The following is a 19,677-nucleotide window of genomic DNA, read 5'->3' on the forward strand; positions in this document are numbered from 1 at the left end:
TCGGAGTGACGTGGGAGGATGCCCGTGGCAGTGCCGCACGCGTCGTGGCAGAGGGGTCTTGCAACCACGTCTCCATGGAAACGGGAAATTATAGGCGTTTAATCTATTGGCAGAACCGAATCGGGCCTATCTGACATTAAAAAAACAACAACAACACAACCTTAAGGTTATGTATCGAGTTGACAAAATAAAACAAACTAGAAAATAATAATAAAAAAAAATAAACAAAAAATTCACGGATAAACTAAAAACTCCCCTCAGCTTAGAAATGCTGCAGGCCTAATTGACACGGTTTCAAATATGGTTTTGTTTTCGCGGGATGATGATGAAGCGCCATCATGGTATTATTATTCATGTTGGTGGTGGTGGTGTTTCAGAATGACACGGCGTGGTGGTGGTGGAGCTCCTCTTCCGTGGGCATCTCATCCGAGTCACTGAACTGCGAGTGGGGAGAGAACTCCCCGTCGCTCCGCGGGGAATCCTTCCCCCCGGTGCCGACCGACCCCACCGAGCTGCCCGCAGCGGTGGGAGAGGAGGGCGAGGGGGAGGAGAAGCACATCGCCTCCTCCATCATGGCCGCAAAGGGCCCGTCGTCGAACGCGGGGCGCAGGGGCATCCCGCCGAGCTGCGCCGGGAGGCCGGCACCGACGCACGCGGCGGCCGCCGCCCTCCTGCAGCCGCTCGCGCCGCCGGCCTGGGACGGCTTATCCGACGACTGTTCCGACGAAAGTATGACGTCACACTTGGGCAAACCGGCGGAGCCGCCGTTGCCGGTCGCGGGGCCCTTGAGGAGGTCCGCCAGGGCGTTGATGTAGATCTGCGCCATCTGCAGCGTCTCGTACTTGGAGAGCTTCTTGTCGTTGTCGAACGCCGGGATGACGCTGCGCAGCTCGTCGAACGCGTGGTTCAGCCCGTGCATCCGCCGCCGCTCGCGCGCGTTGGCGGCCACGCGCCTCTGCCTCTGCACGCCGCTCGCCGGCCTGCCGCACGCGGCGCGGTGCCGCGGCGCGCCGCCGTCGTCGTCGTCGTCGTCGTCCTCCTCCGGGTCGTCGTCGTCGTCGTCGTCGCCGGGGCTGCGGGAGCCCGCCGTGCCCTGCAGCCGACAGAGGTCCCGCACTTTGAGCGAGGGCAGGTGGGCGCTTTTGGCCGTTTTCCGGTAGCTGTGCGGGCTGGGGAGGCCCGAGGAGGCGTCCGAACCACTCTCTGCGAAGAGAGAACGAAAAGAAAAGTTACTTCATTGAACCGGCATATTGTTTAAGAACAAAAAAAACACAAGAACAATAAATAACAACATCTAAATGAGAAAATACATCACACCACAAGGCCAACTAACCAAATAAAGGAGAGAGTTGGTGGAACATCCACTTAGGAATGTGGAATACTGCGCGGGCCTACGTTACAATAACTGTCTTTAAATACAGTTGATGTTGGACGTCACTTTTCATCCCCACGCGTCTACGACATAAAGGTCAGTGCTCTCACCGTGGTAGGACCCGGTGCTGGGGCAGGGGGAGTGCAGCAGGTAGTCCGGGGACGCGGCGTGTGCCGCGCGGGCGCCGGGCGGCTGCACCGCCGCCAGCCAGGCGCGTGGGTCGCCGCCACCGTCCACGAGCGCCAGACGGGGCGCGTAGCGGGACTCGTCGCGCTGCTCCACGCCGGTGTCCAGCCGCGCACCTGCGCTCCACGCGTCCATGCTCAGCACCTCCATGTCTCCAAAAAATAAAAATAAAAACAAAACGAAAGGAAAGGAAAGGGGGAAAAACCAACCAAACAGGGCGAGCGAATAAGATGGTATAATTTAAAAAAAAAAAAAAAAAAAAAAAAAAAAAAAAAAAATTTGGGAGACACGCTTCCGTTGTGCCTGCGTCGTGTGGATGTGGCTTCCTGTCGCGTGCGGGACTTGTTAATGTCTCGAGGTGCGGCGGTCGGTTTAAAAAGCGGCACGCGCCTGGGCGCCCCCCTCCCCGCCCCGGTCGCGTGTTCGCGTCCAATGAGCGGCCACGGCAAAACCCGGGAGAGCGGTGGTTGCGGCCAACTCGCGGTTCCTAAGGACGCCGCGGTTTAAGGAGTGTCGAAGGGGTGTGGGCGGTAAGAGGACCCTCCCTCCCACAGGACGCGCGTACGGGGGGGGGGGGGGGGGGGGGGGCGGAGGTGCGGAGCGTGGACGGCGCGAGGGGCGCAGCGGCCGCGGAGTGGGGTGGAGGAGTCAACCACGCAGTGCGCTCCTGCTGAAAGGCCCGGTTCGGACACGGCGACTTGGACCCTGGACTTTGGACTCGGAACCCGGTCCAGACGGATCGGTGCCACTAAAAGGTGTCTCGGTATAAAATACAAGGAATCCAGGGAGCGTGCATGGCTCGGAATACAAATAAAAACACGCGTGTGATATTCTGCAAAACAAATCTCCACTTTCTTTAGATTTTTTTTTCTTTTGCACAAATCTCCGGATTTTATAAATGATTATTGTCATTAATATTGTCATTATTATTATTATTATTATTATTATTAGAAGGAGTAGTAGTAGTTGTAGTACTAGTAGTATAAATATTATTATAAGATTATTATTTATTTTATAAACAATATTATTATTATTATTATTATTATAAACATTATTATTATAAACAATACTATTGTTGTTATTGTTGTTATTATTAAAATTATAAATAATAATAATATTATTATTATTTACATTATTGTTATAAACATTATAACATTATTATTTTTTGGTATCTGATGAGGCGCTCCTTCAACGAGGCGCGTTCACACTAAACGAACTAACTAATGTGGACACATCGGTCTCCGACCACCTCCCAAATGTGGCCTCAGATCTCAATGCGTCTCCTCGGGTGCGTTCCCACCTGGATTTAGGGATTTAGGAAACGTGTGATCGTGTGGATCATCCACGCAGGACGCATGCATATATTTGCATATCGGCATATATGACTATTGGAACGGAATGACATTTGTATTGTTGTTGTTTTTTTTTTAATTTACTCCTAAAAAGCACGGAACACCCATGTGCACCAAGTTGCTGGGAGCCAAACACAGAGTTTGACCAAAAGAACTTTCGGGTGGAAAGGAAAAGAAAAATGAAAAGGAGCTCGCGGCTCCTTCCTGTGAACACCGAGACCGTGAGGGCGGATCCAGTTTCCATCTCCCTTTTGTGCACCGGCCCTGGAACCTTTTGATCCGGCCCACGGAACGCCCTGCCGCTCCACGCGGGGAAGGGAAACATGAGCAGGGGGCTCCGCTCGCGTCCAGGCCGCCGACACGAGCTGGGTTCCGAAGCGTGTGTGTGTGTGTGTGTGTGTGTGTGTGTGTGTGTGTGTGTGTGTGTGTGTGTGTGTGTGTGTGTGTGTGTGTGTGTGTGTGTGTGTGTGTGTGTGTGTGCGTGTGTGTGTGTGTGTGTGTGTGTGTGTGTGTGGGGTGGTGTAGAATTATAAACGTACACATTCAGGAGTTCTCCTGTATTTTTTTATTTTTTGTTTACAATGGAGAATGCGAGACGGAAAAGAGGGATCAGTTGGAGATAGATAGTTGATCAGTTGAGAGATGGATAGTTGATTATTCAGAGATAGATAATTGGTTATTTAGATAAAGATAGTGGATAGGTCAGAGATAGATAGTTGATCAGTTAGAGAGATAGTCGCACAGGACGCTGATCAAAGCAGCTCTGCTCACTGAAACGCACAATTTGGAACTAACTGGCAATCTGCGCACAAAGGGTTAATTACAAGGGAAAAGTGCGCGGCCTAATTGCGAAGATACACGTCCACGCGACAGGTGTTTACTATGGAACCAAAGGCCAGCGTGCCTTTAATAATAATAATAATAATAATAATAATTTATTATTATTATTATTATTATTTTTATTATTATTATTATTATTATCACCGTCATCATCACCATCATATCCATCATGATTTAGTTATATGGCATTTCGTTTTGCTTAAAGCAATCCAAAGTAATTTTAAACATGGATATAAACATTGCTGAAAACGCTCCTGTAATGTTCGAAACGAATCAAATGAATTAGGCCCACAAATGAATGAATTATAAGCATTAAATCCCTGTCAAAGGTCTGATTTGTCCTTGTATCTGTTGATGCCACTTATCGTGCTTTGTTCTATTTCTGAATCTGTACTGTTTATCCGCAATTCAATAAAAAATAATAATGAAATGAATAAATAAATAACAATAAATAAAGTCTGCTACGCATCGTTGATTTTTTTTCCACATAAAAATATACAAATAATAATAATAGTAGTATAAAAAAAATGTCTGAATAATTTATAGACGATCTCCATATTTAATGAAACATTTCGTCTCTGTCCTTGATTGGTTGATTAGTTCCCATGTTCGGACAAAGAGAAACGGAAGTGTGATGGAATTTATAAAAGAAATGATAAAAAAGTCCCCCATCTCCATCCAGGAGGGTTAGGGTCCATGCCCCAAACACACTCCCACTGACTGTTTTTAGGCGTTCACAGGGACAATCAGCGCCCCACCAAAAAAAAAAAAAAAAAAGGAAAAGAAAACCCTACAATTCCATAAAAAATAAGGCGACATTAATCTTTTCAATTTTTATTCATGTATTCATCATCGGGACGTCTTGCAGGCTGGAGGTCTGGCGCCGGGCGCTCCCCACCTCCACCCCCCGCCCCCGTGCAGCGGGGCCCGGCCGGGCTCCTGACGCGGACAACAGGTTGGATATTGTAACGCGCGATTATTAAAGTGTCGCGGTGACAATGGCGACTCTGTGTTCCATTGGTCACGCCCGGGGGGGATGTGTCCCCGTGGGGGGGAGGTGGGGTGGGGTGGCGGGGCTTCCATTCCACCGCACCGCGCGAGAGGAGTCTGCGTGCTGCCGCTCCTCATTCCTGTCTCCCGGGAAACTGCGTGGGCTGCTCGGTGTGGACATAGTGGGCGATAATGGATCGTTACAGAACGGTATATTTATATTGGTGGAGAACACGTGTTGCGTGTACACGCAACACGTGTTTTTAGATTTCCCTTGATCTGCTCTTGATTAATTGTAATATTTGGGCTATAACTGGGGTTCCCCAAACTGGGGGTCCATGCCGTCCCCCTAAGAAGAAAACATTAATTGTGTTATTAATTATTAAATCATTCATATTTTATTGGTTTTATTTATTTAATTTATTAAAAATATATATACAAATAATACACACTTTCAGGAAAAAAAACCGCATAAAGTTTAACCTTCCTAATTATGGTGTGGGATTTGCTCGATTGTTCAGAAATGTGCATTTTTGTCAGTCACGTTTGAGTTAAATGTAATGTGTGTGTGTGTGTGTGTGTGTGTGTGTGTGTGTGTGTGTGTGTGTGTGTGTGTGTGTGTGTGTGTGTGTGTGTGTGTGTGTGTGTGTGTAGGGGAGGGGGGTTCCTCAACCAGAGCTTTGTCTGCCAAAGGGTGGCTTGTCATGAAAATGTTTGTGGAGTTTGGGGACTAATAAGCAATCACTACTTTCCGTCTATTTTCAGTGCGCGGGGCACTTTTCCCCCCTTCCTTGCTGTGGGTCACAGTGTTGCTTTTCATGCTGTTGGGACAGAAACGTTGGGGGGGGGCACATCTCAAGACACCGAGGGGCCACAGAGCGAAGCGGCTACTGGGTGCCACTCTGCGGTGGAAACGGGCAACTCCATTCTCACTGCTCCACTGAATTTCTGGACCTTGGACTCGGATGCGTGTCCTGCACCCAGCTGTGAACAGCAGCACGCAGGGCCTTTGAAGTGATATTGAAAAGCGAGGGGGGGGGGGTCATAAAAATCGGGCTGATGTTTGAACTTCCGGAGGCCATCGGAGCTCCAACAGGGGGAAGGTGACGGCGAGACGCGGAAATGTCCCCCGGGCGGAGGAACGTCCGCACTGCGCGGAGTCTTACCGCCTTCGCGTTTCGATGCGAAGCTTCGGGTCAGACTGTGTGTGTGTGTGTGTGTGTGTGTGTGTGTGTGTGTGTGTGTGTGTGCGTGGGTGGGGGGTGGGGGCGTCTCCATCCGCACGCGTTCTTCACGGCAGTGACGCCGCCGCTTCACCGCGTCACCCGAAACCTCGTTTTTCGACACGCGCAAAGCGGACGCGGGCGTGCGGGCGAGTGCGGACGAGCGGCGAAGCTGAGCGTCCTCCCGGCGGAGAGAAAGGGCAGATTTGTTTTTCTCCCCCCGAACGTCAAGGTTCTGTCCACTGCACCAGGTGAGGGGGGGGGGGGGGGAAACAAAAAAACACCAAAACATACAAGTAAATATGTAAAAAAAAAAAAAAAAGAAATAAAAAAAAAAGTGAGAGATTACAACTACATGGTCCTACATGTCATGACCACCTTGTGCATCATGGAGTATAGATGTCACAAATGGTTGATTATAATACAACTTTACCCTGAATGTAGCAGGACATCATGTGATTTAATCTAATCTGACCCAAAGAAGGATAACGTGTCTCTTTTGGAATTCTACTGCATGGCAACCAGGGAGTTGACCCGCGCTTTACCCGAGCGATACACGCTAAAGTGAATATTTCCTTGTTAAATCTGCCTTAGTTCAATATGCAAAAACACCAAATAGCATCCCACTGTAGAAAACCTGTTTATTAGACAAATTATACACAGAAAGCGTTGCCACTTGTAACAGGGGCCCCATGTTTGTTCAGTTTTTGGATAATATGCAACACATACAACAAAATATGCCTATATTAAATACTGTACATCATATGTTTTTGAAAATTATCAAGTAAATCCTTTATGTTCTATGTCGGAAATTAAAAATGTTAACGGATAGCGCAAGAGCAAGTTTGTGCATGCTATCTTTTTAATCAACTTGCCACTTTTTGTTATTTAGCCAGCAAATCATAAAACACACACAGGATGGAATGGGAAAGGGGGGAAAGGGGGACTTTTCGTTCACATCTTTGTGTGGGGTGTGGCGGGGAGAGGGCAAAAGGTGGAAGTTAAACTTAACACTAAAGCTTATGATATACTCTTTTCCTTTTGTTAAACAAAAATAGCATTGACATGTAAAATATACAGTTTTTCTTTTTTTAATAGTAATGTCTCCGTCGTTTATACGAAATAAAACTTTGATAACGTTTGTCTGTGTCCTATTGGTCATTCAGTTTGCCATACTGTATCCTATCATAACAAAATAATTCCTATAAGAATGCAGCTTTAAGTCTCTACGCACGACGTTTTGCGGGTTTTTTTTTTGTTTTTTTTTTGTGTTTGTTTGTTTGTTTGTATTTTTTTTTTAGTTCTTAAAGATAACGAACTGAAAACTTGCCCCTAAACGACTAACATTATCAATTACTAATACAGTGTTAGTGAAAAAGGTTTGGCTCATTTTCACCAGTCCGACCCCGGTCCACGAAATGTTTCGCCGCCGCTCCTAATGAACTACCCCCCCCCCCACCCCCACCCCCCACCCCCCACAAAATGCACCTTAGTGGTCTCATTTTGACTCCGTTGGCACTTTAAAAACAAGTTCTATAAACAGCTTTCTTAACATTAGAGATATGAAGTAGACGTGTATTTGGGACTCGTGTCGTAAAAAGGCAGCCATTGGAACGGCGTCGCGTTTTTTTTTTTTTTTTTTTGTTTGCCCCCAAAACTCGGAGGGCGGCGCCGGGACGACGCCCGTCCATCCTCCTTTAACTTGTTTTTTTAATTTTTATTCTATTTTATTTTTAATCCTAAACCGAATTCCAATGGCGAGCGACGGGGGTTCGACAGGCGACACGAGGGGCTGGGGAGGGTGTTTCAAGCGAGGCGACGTAAGGCTCGCACCGGCGACGGCCGGATGGCTTCCCCTCGAACCCCACCGCCCCCCGGGGGGCGGTGGGGTTAAAAAAGTAAAAACCACCGCCTCGATTCACCGCTTCGCGCTCCGCGATCGGGCCGGGAGCGCGACGACGCGACTGGACGTGGGGGCACGGAACCTTTTTGTTGTTTGTGGTTTTTTCTTTGTTTTTTTCTTCTTCTTCTTCTTCAAAAAAAAAAGAAAAAACAAACCTCCGAGGCCATGGCCGCCCCCGCGGGCTCGATAAAACAAAACCAAAACAAACGACGACAACAACAACAACAACAACAACAGCAACAAAAAAGAAAATCGCAACCGAGGGGAAAAAAATAAAAATAAAAATAAGGTACAACCTTGAATGACCTGGCGATGCAAAACCAGAGAAAGACTACAGCACTTTTTCTTATTTTCTTGGTTTTTTTTTTTTCGTTTGTTTGTTTTTTTTTTTTTAGCAGTTTTCAAAAGTCAGCTGAGAGGAGAGAGAGAGAGAGAAAGAAAGAAAACAAGTAGAACAGCTCAGAACGGTGTTATTTTTGTACTTCCCGACCAAAAACACATTCCACGCATTAAAATCGATATATATAGATTTTTTTTTTGTTTTTTTCCAAAAAACCAAAACCAAAAGCAAAAAATAAAAACCCCAAAACAAACAAACAATAAAAGACATAAGCGTCAGCTTTTCGAAGTCCGTTGAGCACGTCTTTTATCTGTGTTTTCTATTTCAACAATTTTTGTTTATTTTTTAAAATTATTATTATTATTATTATTTATTTATTTAATTTTTTTTTTCAATCTTCATTGTCACCGTCTCTCTGGAAGTGTGATTGGAGTTTTCCAGCCTTGGAAAGCGGTCAGCGCGGTACCGGCGAGAGAGAAAGATCCGAGCTAGATACAATCACTTTGTACAGGTCTGTGGGCACTGGTACAGTGCAGCGGGGGGGCAGTCTCGGAGGGGCAGTCGTCACGGGGCCGATGCATCAAAATGGCAGAAATAGTTTCAGGCTGATGCACCGAACAAAAAGAAAAACCTTGGCTTTCACAGCGTTTTCCGTCGTTGCGCTGATCGGGAGTTTTCCCCCGGGGCGTCGCACGGTGACACCGCGTCCGTTTCCGGTTCCGCTCAAGGGTTTCTCTGGTCAAATTCAGGCCACAGTTTGTCACAGTCTCGGGGGGGGGGGGAGGGGGGCCTTGGAGTGGTATTCACATTTGGATTCACGGGCGTTGGCGGCGGAAGGACGCCAAAAAGAGAGAACACCAGAGCTGGCCGGGCCCCCGGGGTCGCGGCACAGCCGGGCGCAAGACGGAGGAAAAGGTTTCACAACTCCATGCGAGCGCCGCTGTCGGCCACGGGTCTCCCCAGGAAGCGGAACCAAAGTATGTTGATGGGACGCGCTTATTCCTTTAACAAATATGCCCCGCCCCGCCCCACCCCGCCCTCGACTCGCTCCGTTCGGGCCCCTTCGACGGCCTCCGCATAGTTCCATAGAAACGGAAGCGTCCCCGCCCTCGCCGGGGGGGGGGGGGGGTCCCGACGGCAAGACGAGGCCTTCCAGAAGGTCGTGGCGACGCGATCGGGCGTCCTCGGAAAACACAAAGAATAGAAAACACACACACGCACACACATACCCTGTTCACGCATACTCCCAAATTAAAGTCCTCGCCCAAAAACGACCACGAAAAACGACAACGGTAAAGCAAAGATTGAAATCACACCGCCCCCCGCCCCCCTACCGCTCACCTCGGCCGCTGGTTAGCAGGACGACCATCTCCGCCTGCTCCTCAACGTACAAAACACACGAGCCACCCCACCCCACCCCGAAACATCCGAGCAGAAACCAAAAACAAAGGGGTTTTTCTATGTACACAGATCGATATTTCTTCAGATTTTTTTTTTTTTTAAACTTAGCAGTAGTTTTGTTTCCAATCACTCAATGGCCTTCTCAAAACACCTCCTCCTCCTCCTCCTCCTCCTCTTCTCTCTCTCCTCACCCTCTTCTCCGGCCAGCCGCCACTTCAAATGGAAGTGCCCCTGTCCGGGTCGTTGCCGTATCCGAAGTTGGGTCCCGGGCCTGTGGGTTGGTAGGGGATGGAGGACATTGTCTTGATGGGGCTGCGGAAGAAGCCGCCGTTGGGGGCCCTCTGCCTGAAGGGGCCCACGCCGCCAGTCCGGTGGTCCTGCAGGACGCCCCCTCCCCCGCCGCCGCCGCCGCTCCCGAAGCCAGCGGCAAACCCGGCGGCGGCTTTGGCGGAGAGGCTGCGGCTGAGTGTCTGGATCTGCTCGGGGATGAAGGTGGTGGTGGTGATGTGGGTGTTGCGGAAGTCGCTGATCTGCTCCAGGGCCTGGCGCGCCGCCGGCAAGGCGTCCATGTCCAGTGGCGTCAGATCGATGGAAGAGGTGGAGAACTGCTTGTGGGGGCTTTCGTCCTCAGTGCACAGGCTGTTAACCCGGCGGTGTAGGTGCTCCAGGTCGATCTCCTTATCGTCCTGGAGTTTCGGGGGGAACAACGGGTCGGGGGAGGAGGAGAAGAAGAAAAAGAAGAAGAAGAGGAAAAAGAAGAGGAAGGAGAAGAAGTACGCGGGAGATGGAGGCATGGCGGGAAATAAGGGAGGGACCGGACGTAGTTCGCACGTAAGAGAGGGAGGGATGACAACAGACGAAAGGGAGGGATGGGCGGAGTTGTGGGAAGGGTTGGGAACATGAAGAGGGAAGAGAAGGATGGAGATGGTCGGTTATTGGGGGACAAAGGTGGGAGGAGGGAGGAGAGAATTGTTGGGTAAAAGAGAGGAAGAGTAGAGGGAGGGTAAGGAGGAGGAGGAGGAGGAAGAGTAATGAGGAGGGGCGGAGGAATGACAATGTCAAAGAATGATGGGAATAGTGTTTTGTATTTAACGGCGAGGATGCCAACCACCCAGACAGAATATTGCAATCACGATAAAAAAATGGAGGGCGAGCGAGCGTAGACGTCATACGATTTGGAGGGGGGAAAAAAAAGATGGGGGCGATTGAAAGGGAGGCGATGCGGAGGGAAACGGTTACCACGGCGAAGTGAGGGTGAAAGGAGCGCGACCGTAGGTGTGTGATGAGTGGAAATGGGGGTTGGAGGGGTGGGGGTGGGCGTGACGGGAGGGAGGGAAGGAGGAAGAAGGGAGGGAGGGAGGGAGGGAGGGAAGGAGGGAGGAATAGAAAAGCACACTGAGCTGCAGTCAGGATATTGACAGAAAGAAAACACACACACACACACACACACACACACACACACACACACACACACACTTGTACATGGTGTACCAGGGGGTTGCAGCTCATTCGCGATACGACCCGACACGCCATCATGCAGTGGGACTGTGGTTCCAGAGCACCAGGTCTACTGGGCAGGCACGTGTTACCATTCATTCTTATTGCTCTAAACATGCAGCATATACAGTATAGTGGTAAAATAATCTAGGGTTATACATTTTTTATAATTGCTCAATGAGATTTATATATATATATATATATATATATATATATTTCCCCTTTTAAAACGGAGATTCTCTAAGGCAAAGTTCAACCCAATTTATAGGCTACGAGCTATACGCTAGAAGGTTCACATTGAGACTGACGTCTCCTTTTCAAGTGAACATAAAACATAAAACACGGGCATCGCATCCAATGTGATACACTTAATATATTAATAATGTGGAAGAAAATACAGGGGTCGACCCGTCCATGACCCAATGCTACACGGTCATTGGTAAATAGTGAAAACCATAACAGTATAGTTCATCTTAAAACTATAACACCATAATGTTATGACTTATTACTTATACAACTTGAGCAAAACTTTGCTACCATAACACATACATATGATATAATATATGTTATTCATATATCTTATTTTCTCTATGGGAACGCTTATGGGCATAGCCTCTACAGGATGGTAACACTCAGCGAGACGCGTCTCATGCTGGCACTGGACGGGGGCGGCGCGGCGGTGGAGGAAGTTAAGCTCAGACTATGGAGGGATGGCTGTGGGGTGAGCATGAGGGCTGGTCGGGTGAGGTGTGCGGGGTGCGGTGGGTGGTTCCGAGCGTTCCTCCGAAGGATTTAAGGGCGGAAAAAGGAAAATCCATCCAAAATGAGCCCTTTTTTGTTGTTGTTGTTGTCGTTGGGGAGAAGGGCGCACGAGCGGGAGGTGCGCTTTGCATTTCCACACACGTAACTCGGAAGGGTCGACTCTCGGGGTTTGAGGGGGTCCCAACGTGATCAACGCTCTTTTTTGGAGGGGGGTGTTAGAGTAGTGGGAGGGGTCCGAATTTGACAATCACGTCTAATAAACGGCAAGAAGATGCATCGCTCGGGTAGTACGGGGGCTTGGAGGGGTCACATCACGTGAGGGTACAGACACATTTACTGACCATGTCCTCTGGGCCGGGGGAGGTTGGAGGGGGCTGGCCCCCCATGTGTGGCTCAGGGGCAGAAAAGTTGGCCAGTGCTGCCCTCTGGTGGTCATCTAAGGTACTGAGAGAAGGAGGGGGAGGTGGACACCGGTGTGCTGTCCTTTGTCGAAACATGGGGATAGTACCCAGGGAAGGGGGTATTGCAGGGGACGATGCATATAGGAAGTGTCGAAATAGGTGACAAGAGGAGGAGGCGGAGGAGGAGGAGGAGGAGGAGGAGGCGGCGGCGGGAAAAGGGGGGAAGGTCCGCGTGCAACTCAGAAGGGGCAACCTGAGCAGTTTGGTTCTTGATATTATTTATATTGACAGTGAAAGGCTTGCGTAGTCTTCCAGCTGGACGCGCACAATGGCCTTGCACGGGCGCCCGTGAGCGAAAGACACAAACTGTCCCGATGATTTTTAGATCATCAAAATCCCAACAGAGCTGGATTAAAGACTTTCATACAGAACGTCTCCTTTATTAGGGAGTAAAGGCCTTGTCCCCGCGAGTTTCTTATTTTTTAAAAAGCTACTCATAAGCATTGTGTATCAAGCAAATGCAATTCTTTAATTGTTGATCGATCTAACCCCTCAGAGTCTGCAGAACATGAGGACGCTGCTCTACTTGCAATGCAGAGAGAGGCATTAGCCCTCTAGTGGCGAAAAGGCAAAACTGCACACAGATTGCACTGCATTTAAAGTACATGCAAAACTCCTAATAAGAGTTATATTACTTTAAACATAAAGCATTAGTATATAACGAACGCCAAAGACAACATTCTCATTAAAAAAAAAACCATAACGTGCCTCCTAGTATAAGACAGTTAAGAGCCCCTATTGAATGTATAACCTTGGGGTGGGAGGAGAGGTGGTGAAGGTGGTCATTCTCATTTTGGGAGTGAGCTCGGAGGGGTTGCTGGGCTCGTAGGAGTGCTGCACAATCAGGGCGCAGGGGATGTCGCAGCATGTCGGGGGCTGGTAGCGGGTGGCGCTGGGGGCAGTGACACCGGAGGTGTTGCATGTCTGGTTCTGGGCGTGGGTGTGGGTGTGGGTGTGCCCGCCCAAGGCCAGGGGATGTTCATTGGCGGGGTGAGGGCACGGGTCACCGGCTTGCCTGGCAGACGGGCCATCTGCCTGCGCCTGGTGTGTGTGTGCGCGTGCGTGCGCGCATGTGTGTGTGTAGGTTAGGGTTAGAGAGAGGGAGAGAGAGAGAGAGAAAGAGAGAGAGAGAGTGTGATCGGAAGTGAATGTGAGAAAGATATGGGTAAAATAAAGGGAAGTGAACATTTTTATATCCAGGTGTTTGTTTGGGTGTATGAGATTTGTATGTTGAGATAAAACAAAAAAAAAAGGCCAGACAGACAGACAGACAGACAGACAGACAGACAGACAGACAGACAGACGGGCAGACGGACGGACGGACAGACCAGACCGACCGGACGGAGGGACCGGCGGAGGGAAGGGATGAGAAGGCGGAACAAAATCAGGCAGATGGGAGGACGGAGGAGAGAGAGGGGGTTGACAGACGGGTGGGGGGTGAGTAAGAAAGAGAGACATTGCGGTCAGTCAGCGCACGGTGAAGCACGCACAGCCAGTGTGTACCTGGAGAGGGGAGACGTTTAAACGGCATTTCCTAGAGCTCTCCCCCTGTCCCGCTACACCCCTCAACACAGAGTACTTATCTACACAACAAAACAAAAACGGCAACATGAGCAGCTTTGAGCCGCAGCAACACAGATTGTTATTATTGTTGTTTTTTTTTTTTGACAGAGGTAGAACGCGTAGATTGGCCGAGCACTTTGGGTAAAAAAAAAAAAAAAATAGATAAATAAACGTTGACATTCTGGGAGGACCGGCGGTTACTGTGGAGATCAAGGTCCTGTCCGTCTAGTTTTGAAGACGGAGCATTTTCTCTGCGTTTTTTATTTGGCCTCCCGTGCACACGGAAACAGCGTCTTTGGAACTGCCAATCAAGCTTTTGTAAAATCCGTGTACGTGTGGACAGGGGCTAAAAATGGCCGCTCTACCCGTTCTAAATCTGGAAAAAAAAAAAAAAAAAAAAAAAAAAGTAATAGATCAAACATCACCGTGCAGGGAAGAGTTCTGCCAATGACAGGACGGCAGGGGTCATCGACGGCCGGGGCTTTCATTTGAAATTAAAACAGGATTTTTACTGTCGTTTTCAAATTGGACACTTAAGGATTTCACTACCTTCATCGACAGAACTCTTTCTTTGTTCTTAAGGTGCTGCACTTGAACATTTACAAGCCAGAAGAGTAAAAGCATGAAGTCCATGTAGCTGCCTGGTTTTACAACGGGGGGGAGGGGTCCTCACACAGTTTTTTTTCATTGCACCCCCCAAAAAAACCCCAAAAAACGGAAATCTCTAAATGTCAGAACGTCGACGTGCTCCTAATCCGTGTTGGAGGCTCCCTGACCCCTTCCTTCAAGCCGATATATATATATATATATATACATACATACATTTATTTTAAAGTTCACAAAACCTAGCCAGACATCATCACCCATGCAGAGACCAAACGAGAAACACGCCTTCCACTAGTGGAAGGAAGATATGACCAAATGATAACACTGGAAAATCCATGGAGAGGGAAACGTTACGTCACCCATTTGCGATATTGGTTCTGTTTTGAATATCTCTGGCCCGCGAGGAGCAGGATGCTGCGTGATGAGCTGCTTGTCCTAACGGTCCTTACGCGTATTGATAAACGCATTCCATTCAGTTTCCCCTTCACCGCAGAATTTACAGAGAAAAATCCGGTTTTATGATGGCACCGGGGGGGGGGGGGGGGGGGGGGCGCGCCACAACACTAAACACATAAACACAACGCGGTAAAACACACACACACACACACACACACACACACACACACACACACACACACACACACACACACACACACACACCGCATGCCAGCCCACAGCCAAAGCCGGAAACCCAAGTGAAACACGGTGGAGTCGGGACAAACAGTATGCATGTTGAGGTTTGTACAACGTATGGATATGCATGTTTTTAGCACGTAGAAGAAAGTCAGAAACACAAATACAGCTTCATGTGATGAACTGATTAGTTTGCACAGTAAGCATGCGTGTGTGTGTGTGTGTGTGCGTGTGTGTGTGTGTGTGTGTGTGTGTGTGTGTGTGTGCATGTGTGTGTGTATGTGTGTGTGTGCGCATGTGTGTGTGTGTGTATGTGTGTGTGTGCGCGCGCGTGCGTGTGCGTGTGCCCGTGTGTGTGCGTGTGTGTGTGTGTGTGCGTGCGTGTTGCCATAAGGCCTCAAGGGAGGTTACTGAGAATATTTTGAATTATGGAGGTAAAAAACGAAAAAAAAAACATGGATTCCAAAGCGACGTGGCGTGTGAGGATGTGGAGCCCTCCGAGGGGGACGCTGGTTGATGACTGTCATGGCGTCGCGTACTCCACACACACAGGTTGAAGCGTACGTCATATTTACACAAGCCCGTGATGACCGGCATGAGAAGCGGGGGAGAGGGGGGGGGGGGGTTTGGTACCTGGAGGGACCCTTACAGTCGAACTTTTATTCCCTTTTGGGCGTCGCCAAACAGGTTACGCCTCATTGCAATCACGGCATTACGCTCAAAAAGTCAAAATGATGGTTGCATCGATCACTCATAACACCAACATGGATTCATAACATGGATTTGAAACGCTGCCTCGGCCTCAGAGAGGGCGGCTCGGCGGCTCCGTGCGCCCGGTGCGCACTTTGGAACCAATCTAAATTGAGCTTTTTTGGACAATGACATTGCGGATGGATGTCAGGGGTCAAGTATCAAAAACAAGCGCGCCTGGCTGAGCCGGCCTTTGTGGCGGCGTCCGGGGGGTCCGTCCACTGATCACCGTGGAAACGCGGGAGGGGCCGCTCCACTCGGCGACTTCGGTGCCGAGTCATTTTTGAAGTTGAGCGTGCGCTGAGATTTCTTTTTCCCTCAGACGATGCGTTTATTTGGATTCAAGCCTTCGTACCGACGCGTAAACACCGCTGATGAAAACGGCCTTCCCGCTGATATGTAAGCAAAATTTGAATATACTTTTTAAATACATTTTACACATTTAAATTGACTTTTTAACTATCGAAAAATCGAAATACACAAACACACCCCGGGTTCCGGCTACCTCACCTAGCGATCTGTATCGAAGCACTTTTAGTATCTTATTAAAATGCTGCTCAACCCAGAGGTCCTTTTTTTTGGGTTTGTTTTTAATCGATGACTTCCTGACATTTCGTGATCAATGATTTCCCCTTGCATTGGAAACGGTCCCTCGACAGGTGGGCGGGCGGGCGAGCCAGCGAGAGAGAGGGAGGGGGAGAGAGAGAGAGGGTGGGGGGGGGGGAACCTTGAAGATCTACAAAGAGCATCGCCGGCCGTCTCTACGTATCACTCCCCCCACCGTCCCACTCCTGCGCTCAGCCGGGGGCCGAGGTTGCGAGTGGCTAATGAAGATGGCGGGTGGGGGGCGGGGTGGGGGCTGTTCCCTGGAGGAGCTGCACCGCACTGGACATGGCGTTGGTTTTCAAACGAGGGTCTGGCTCCTTTGTGGCCGCTCAGCAGCAGACATGCCCACTGGTCTGAGTGATAGATGAAAGCTGCTGGCTGAGCAGGGGGCTGAGGGCAGGGGGTGCGTGGCATGTGCCTCTGTGTGTGTGTGTGTGTGTGTGTGTGTGTGTGTCTGTGTGTGTGTGTGTGTGTGTGTGTGTTCACCTAATGATGCTCAGGAACACGTCATTCGCGGCTGATCAAAAGGTTTTTCGGATTTAATTGCCGGGGGAAGTCTGGAACGTGGGAATCCGCGAGGACGCGGGGCGGGTTCCCGGGGGCGGAGCGTCGAGGATCTAGAAAACACGCCTTCCCCTCCGATCCCGTTTCCGAGGCTTGTCTTTTGTTTTCATTTTCCGAAAAATAAGCCCCAGCCCCGAGTTTTTTCGCGACGACAAACACCCCCCCCCCCCGAAAATATTACACCAGCCAAGGACGAACCCGGGACGCGACGCTGCAGAGCGCGCGTCTGAAAACAAAACCCCGTTATTTTGTTTGTTTTTTTAAATCCCAGGAGCTCGGTTCGGAGAATATTCAGATATTCAAAGAGTCGATATCAGAGTCCTTCACCGGAGAGATCGAAACCTACTCAGTATTTAGAAATCAACCCGATTTTGACGATCTCGTTTGTCCTCACGGGAAACTATCCCCAAGATTCCAAAACAACGACATCTGAGGGAGCCGGAGAGCCGAGCTGAGGCTGGGGCCGCTCTGTGAAGGCTCCATCTTCCCGCTGCGCTGTGCCGCGGGCGGCTTGTTCCTAAAACCCCCCCCCCCCCAAAAAAAAAACGCCGTCGTAATCGCGCGGCGCTATCGGTCCTTTAGCATTAAATCTCCCCCCGATCCGCCATAAAATCACCCCGCCGAGGTCACGGTTACCTTCGCCATCTCGTCTATTTCATTCTTTATGGTGCTTGAAATTGGAGATTAGAAAAATTGGAAAAGCTGTTTCTTGTCGGGTGTTTTGATCACCCCCACCCCCCGCCGCCGCCGACAGCCACACGCTTCAAAACGCGGGAAAATAACCCATTTCCGGGGGTTTCTATGGTTAATTTATCAAACTTTTGCAGGCAATAAGTTGGTTCCATAAAGCTCCGAACGGGAATTGAATTAATCATAATTGAACCTTCTCCCTAACTATTTATTTATTTATTTATTTATTTTTATCTGGGGAAATTCGGTCTCAGGCTGCTGCAGTTCTGATCGCTGAGACGCTTGACGGCAATATTACTCGGTGCAGCTCCGTGCCCCCGGCCTAATTTGTCAGAAACATATAAATAATCAACCGGGGAAAAGCAAAAATATAATTTTTCACAGATAATTACGTCTCTTTTTAGTTCATCAGCGGCGTCACTTGCACGGCGGAGAGGCCGCGCTCTGCCGCGATTTTTTCCGGCTTTTCATGAAAGCGTTTTACGTGACCGCTTAATCCGCCCGCGTCCCGGGAAACGGGCCGCCGAGCGCCCACCGAGCGCCGATCTAATCTTCGGAACGCAGCCTCATCTGGGTGGGATAAAGCAGGCGGCGGTTTAAGATCAGAGAAACAATGTCTGGCATTGTGGAAAAGGGAGGAATGACTTCATCACACGCGCGGGTTTCAAGTCGGAGCGCGGGCGCTCGGGTCGCGTTTTAACGGTCGGGCGCGTCTCAAATAATGGGATTAAGGGGGGGGCTGATAACGCTATCTCAAATTAAATCAAATATCCTGTTATTATTGTCATTGTGGAGCAACACGTACTGTACGTGGGAATCGCACCGGGAGGGGTTAGATTTCATCTATTTACGGATCTTTCCGCACCATTTGATACTTTCATTAAACTCAGAGCTGCCTCGCGTGCCCCCACGCTGTGACCAGCGGGACCGGCCGAATCACCGGTCAAACCTAAAACCCGAGCGCTCCAACTGAGCGGGATCGTACTTGTCCTTTTTTGCTGGATATGGAGAACATCGTGAGTTGACACACCTGGATCGCCGGAGGCTGTGAAAAATAACCCGCGCATCCCATCATTATCATTCGTAGCGCCGTGAAAAGGGATTTGGAAGGATTTTTCTCTCGGCCGCGAAAGCCCCGGACCTGCTCTCCGCGGCCGCCCTCATCTCCCTAGACCTTGTTGGGAGTCAAAATAAGAGTTTTGCATTGAAAGAAGTCTAAAGATATACAGTACGGTGTCGCGGATGAGGCCTGATCTGAGGCTAAATCACACATTTAACCTGGACTAACTGAAGTGGCCTTTCTCGGTTTAAAATTGTCTCAGACTTGACCTGGTCCTGGTTAAAAAAACAACAACCTGATTTCCAGAAGGAAGATCAGAGCGAATCTAGGTCTAAGTGAAGGCTTAAATTAAACCCGGCCAGAGCAGGTTCATCCTCGGATTAATGGGCGCGGCCTCCAGGTCGCCCTTGACAACAGACAGCATGGATTATCTGGAGTAAGACCGGCACCGAGACCGGACAGAGGTAGCTGACCAGTCCTCAATGACCTCAGTCCAGGACTTCCTAGTCTAGAACTAATTCATCCTAAATTAAGCACACGGAGAAAGGCATGTTTTTAATTCTGGATGAATCTACTGTAAATAGGATTATTTTAGTCCTGATTTGGGTTAAACCCCGTCTGCGAAACCGCCCCCATTCAGCACTCTGTATTTAGTGATCAACGTGATTTTGACCCCTAAATCCGCCCCATCTCCTTTTCCCCTCATCCCCCCTTCCACCCCTGCCCCCCTCCCGTACCTCCTTGGAGGGGACCCTGGATCCTTTCCTCCGTGACCACCAGCTCTCCACCATGGCGATGAGGCAGGAGAGCACCACGCCGACCGCCAGCACGCAGAACACGCCGGCGAAGCTGTGGATGTCCAGGGCGCTGCCTCGCTG

General features: G+C 49.5%; 2 protein-coding genes across 2 annotated transcripts in view; both read right to left on the minus strand.

Annotated features, from left to right (window-relative positions):
- Window positions 1-373: 373 nt before the first annotated feature.
- On the minus strand, window positions 374-1,708 carry atoh1a (atonal bHLH transcription factor 1a; the record flags this gene model as incomplete). Its single annotated transcript, XM_080004200.1, has 2 exons — window positions 374-1,203; window positions 1,483-1,708. The coding sequence occupies 2 exons, from the start codon at window positions 1,706-1,708 to the stop codon at window positions 374-376; spliced, it is 1,056 nt and encodes a 351-aa protein (XP_079860326.1).
- An 8,114-nt stretch (window positions 1,709-9,822) lies between these two features.
- Window positions 9,823-19,677, minus strand: part of grid2 (glutamate receptor, ionotropic, delta 2) — a gene marked incomplete at both ends in the record, with an annotated part of 557,550 nt that continues 547,695 nt past the window's right edge. Inside the window, 2 exon segments of the mRNA XM_080004041.1 lie at window positions 9,823-10,293; window positions 19,537-19,677. The exon segment at window positions 19,537-19,677 is cut by the window's right edge and continues 100 nt beyond it. Coding sequence (XP_079860167.1) covers window positions 9,823-10,293; window positions 19,537-19,677 — 612 coding nt within the window.

This window comes from Zeus faber (genome assembly GCF_960531495.2).
Source record: "Zeus faber genome assembly, chromosome: 7".
Classification (NCBI taxonomy): Eukaryota; Metazoa; Chordata; class Actinopteri; order Zeiformes; family Zeidae; genus Zeus; species Zeus faber.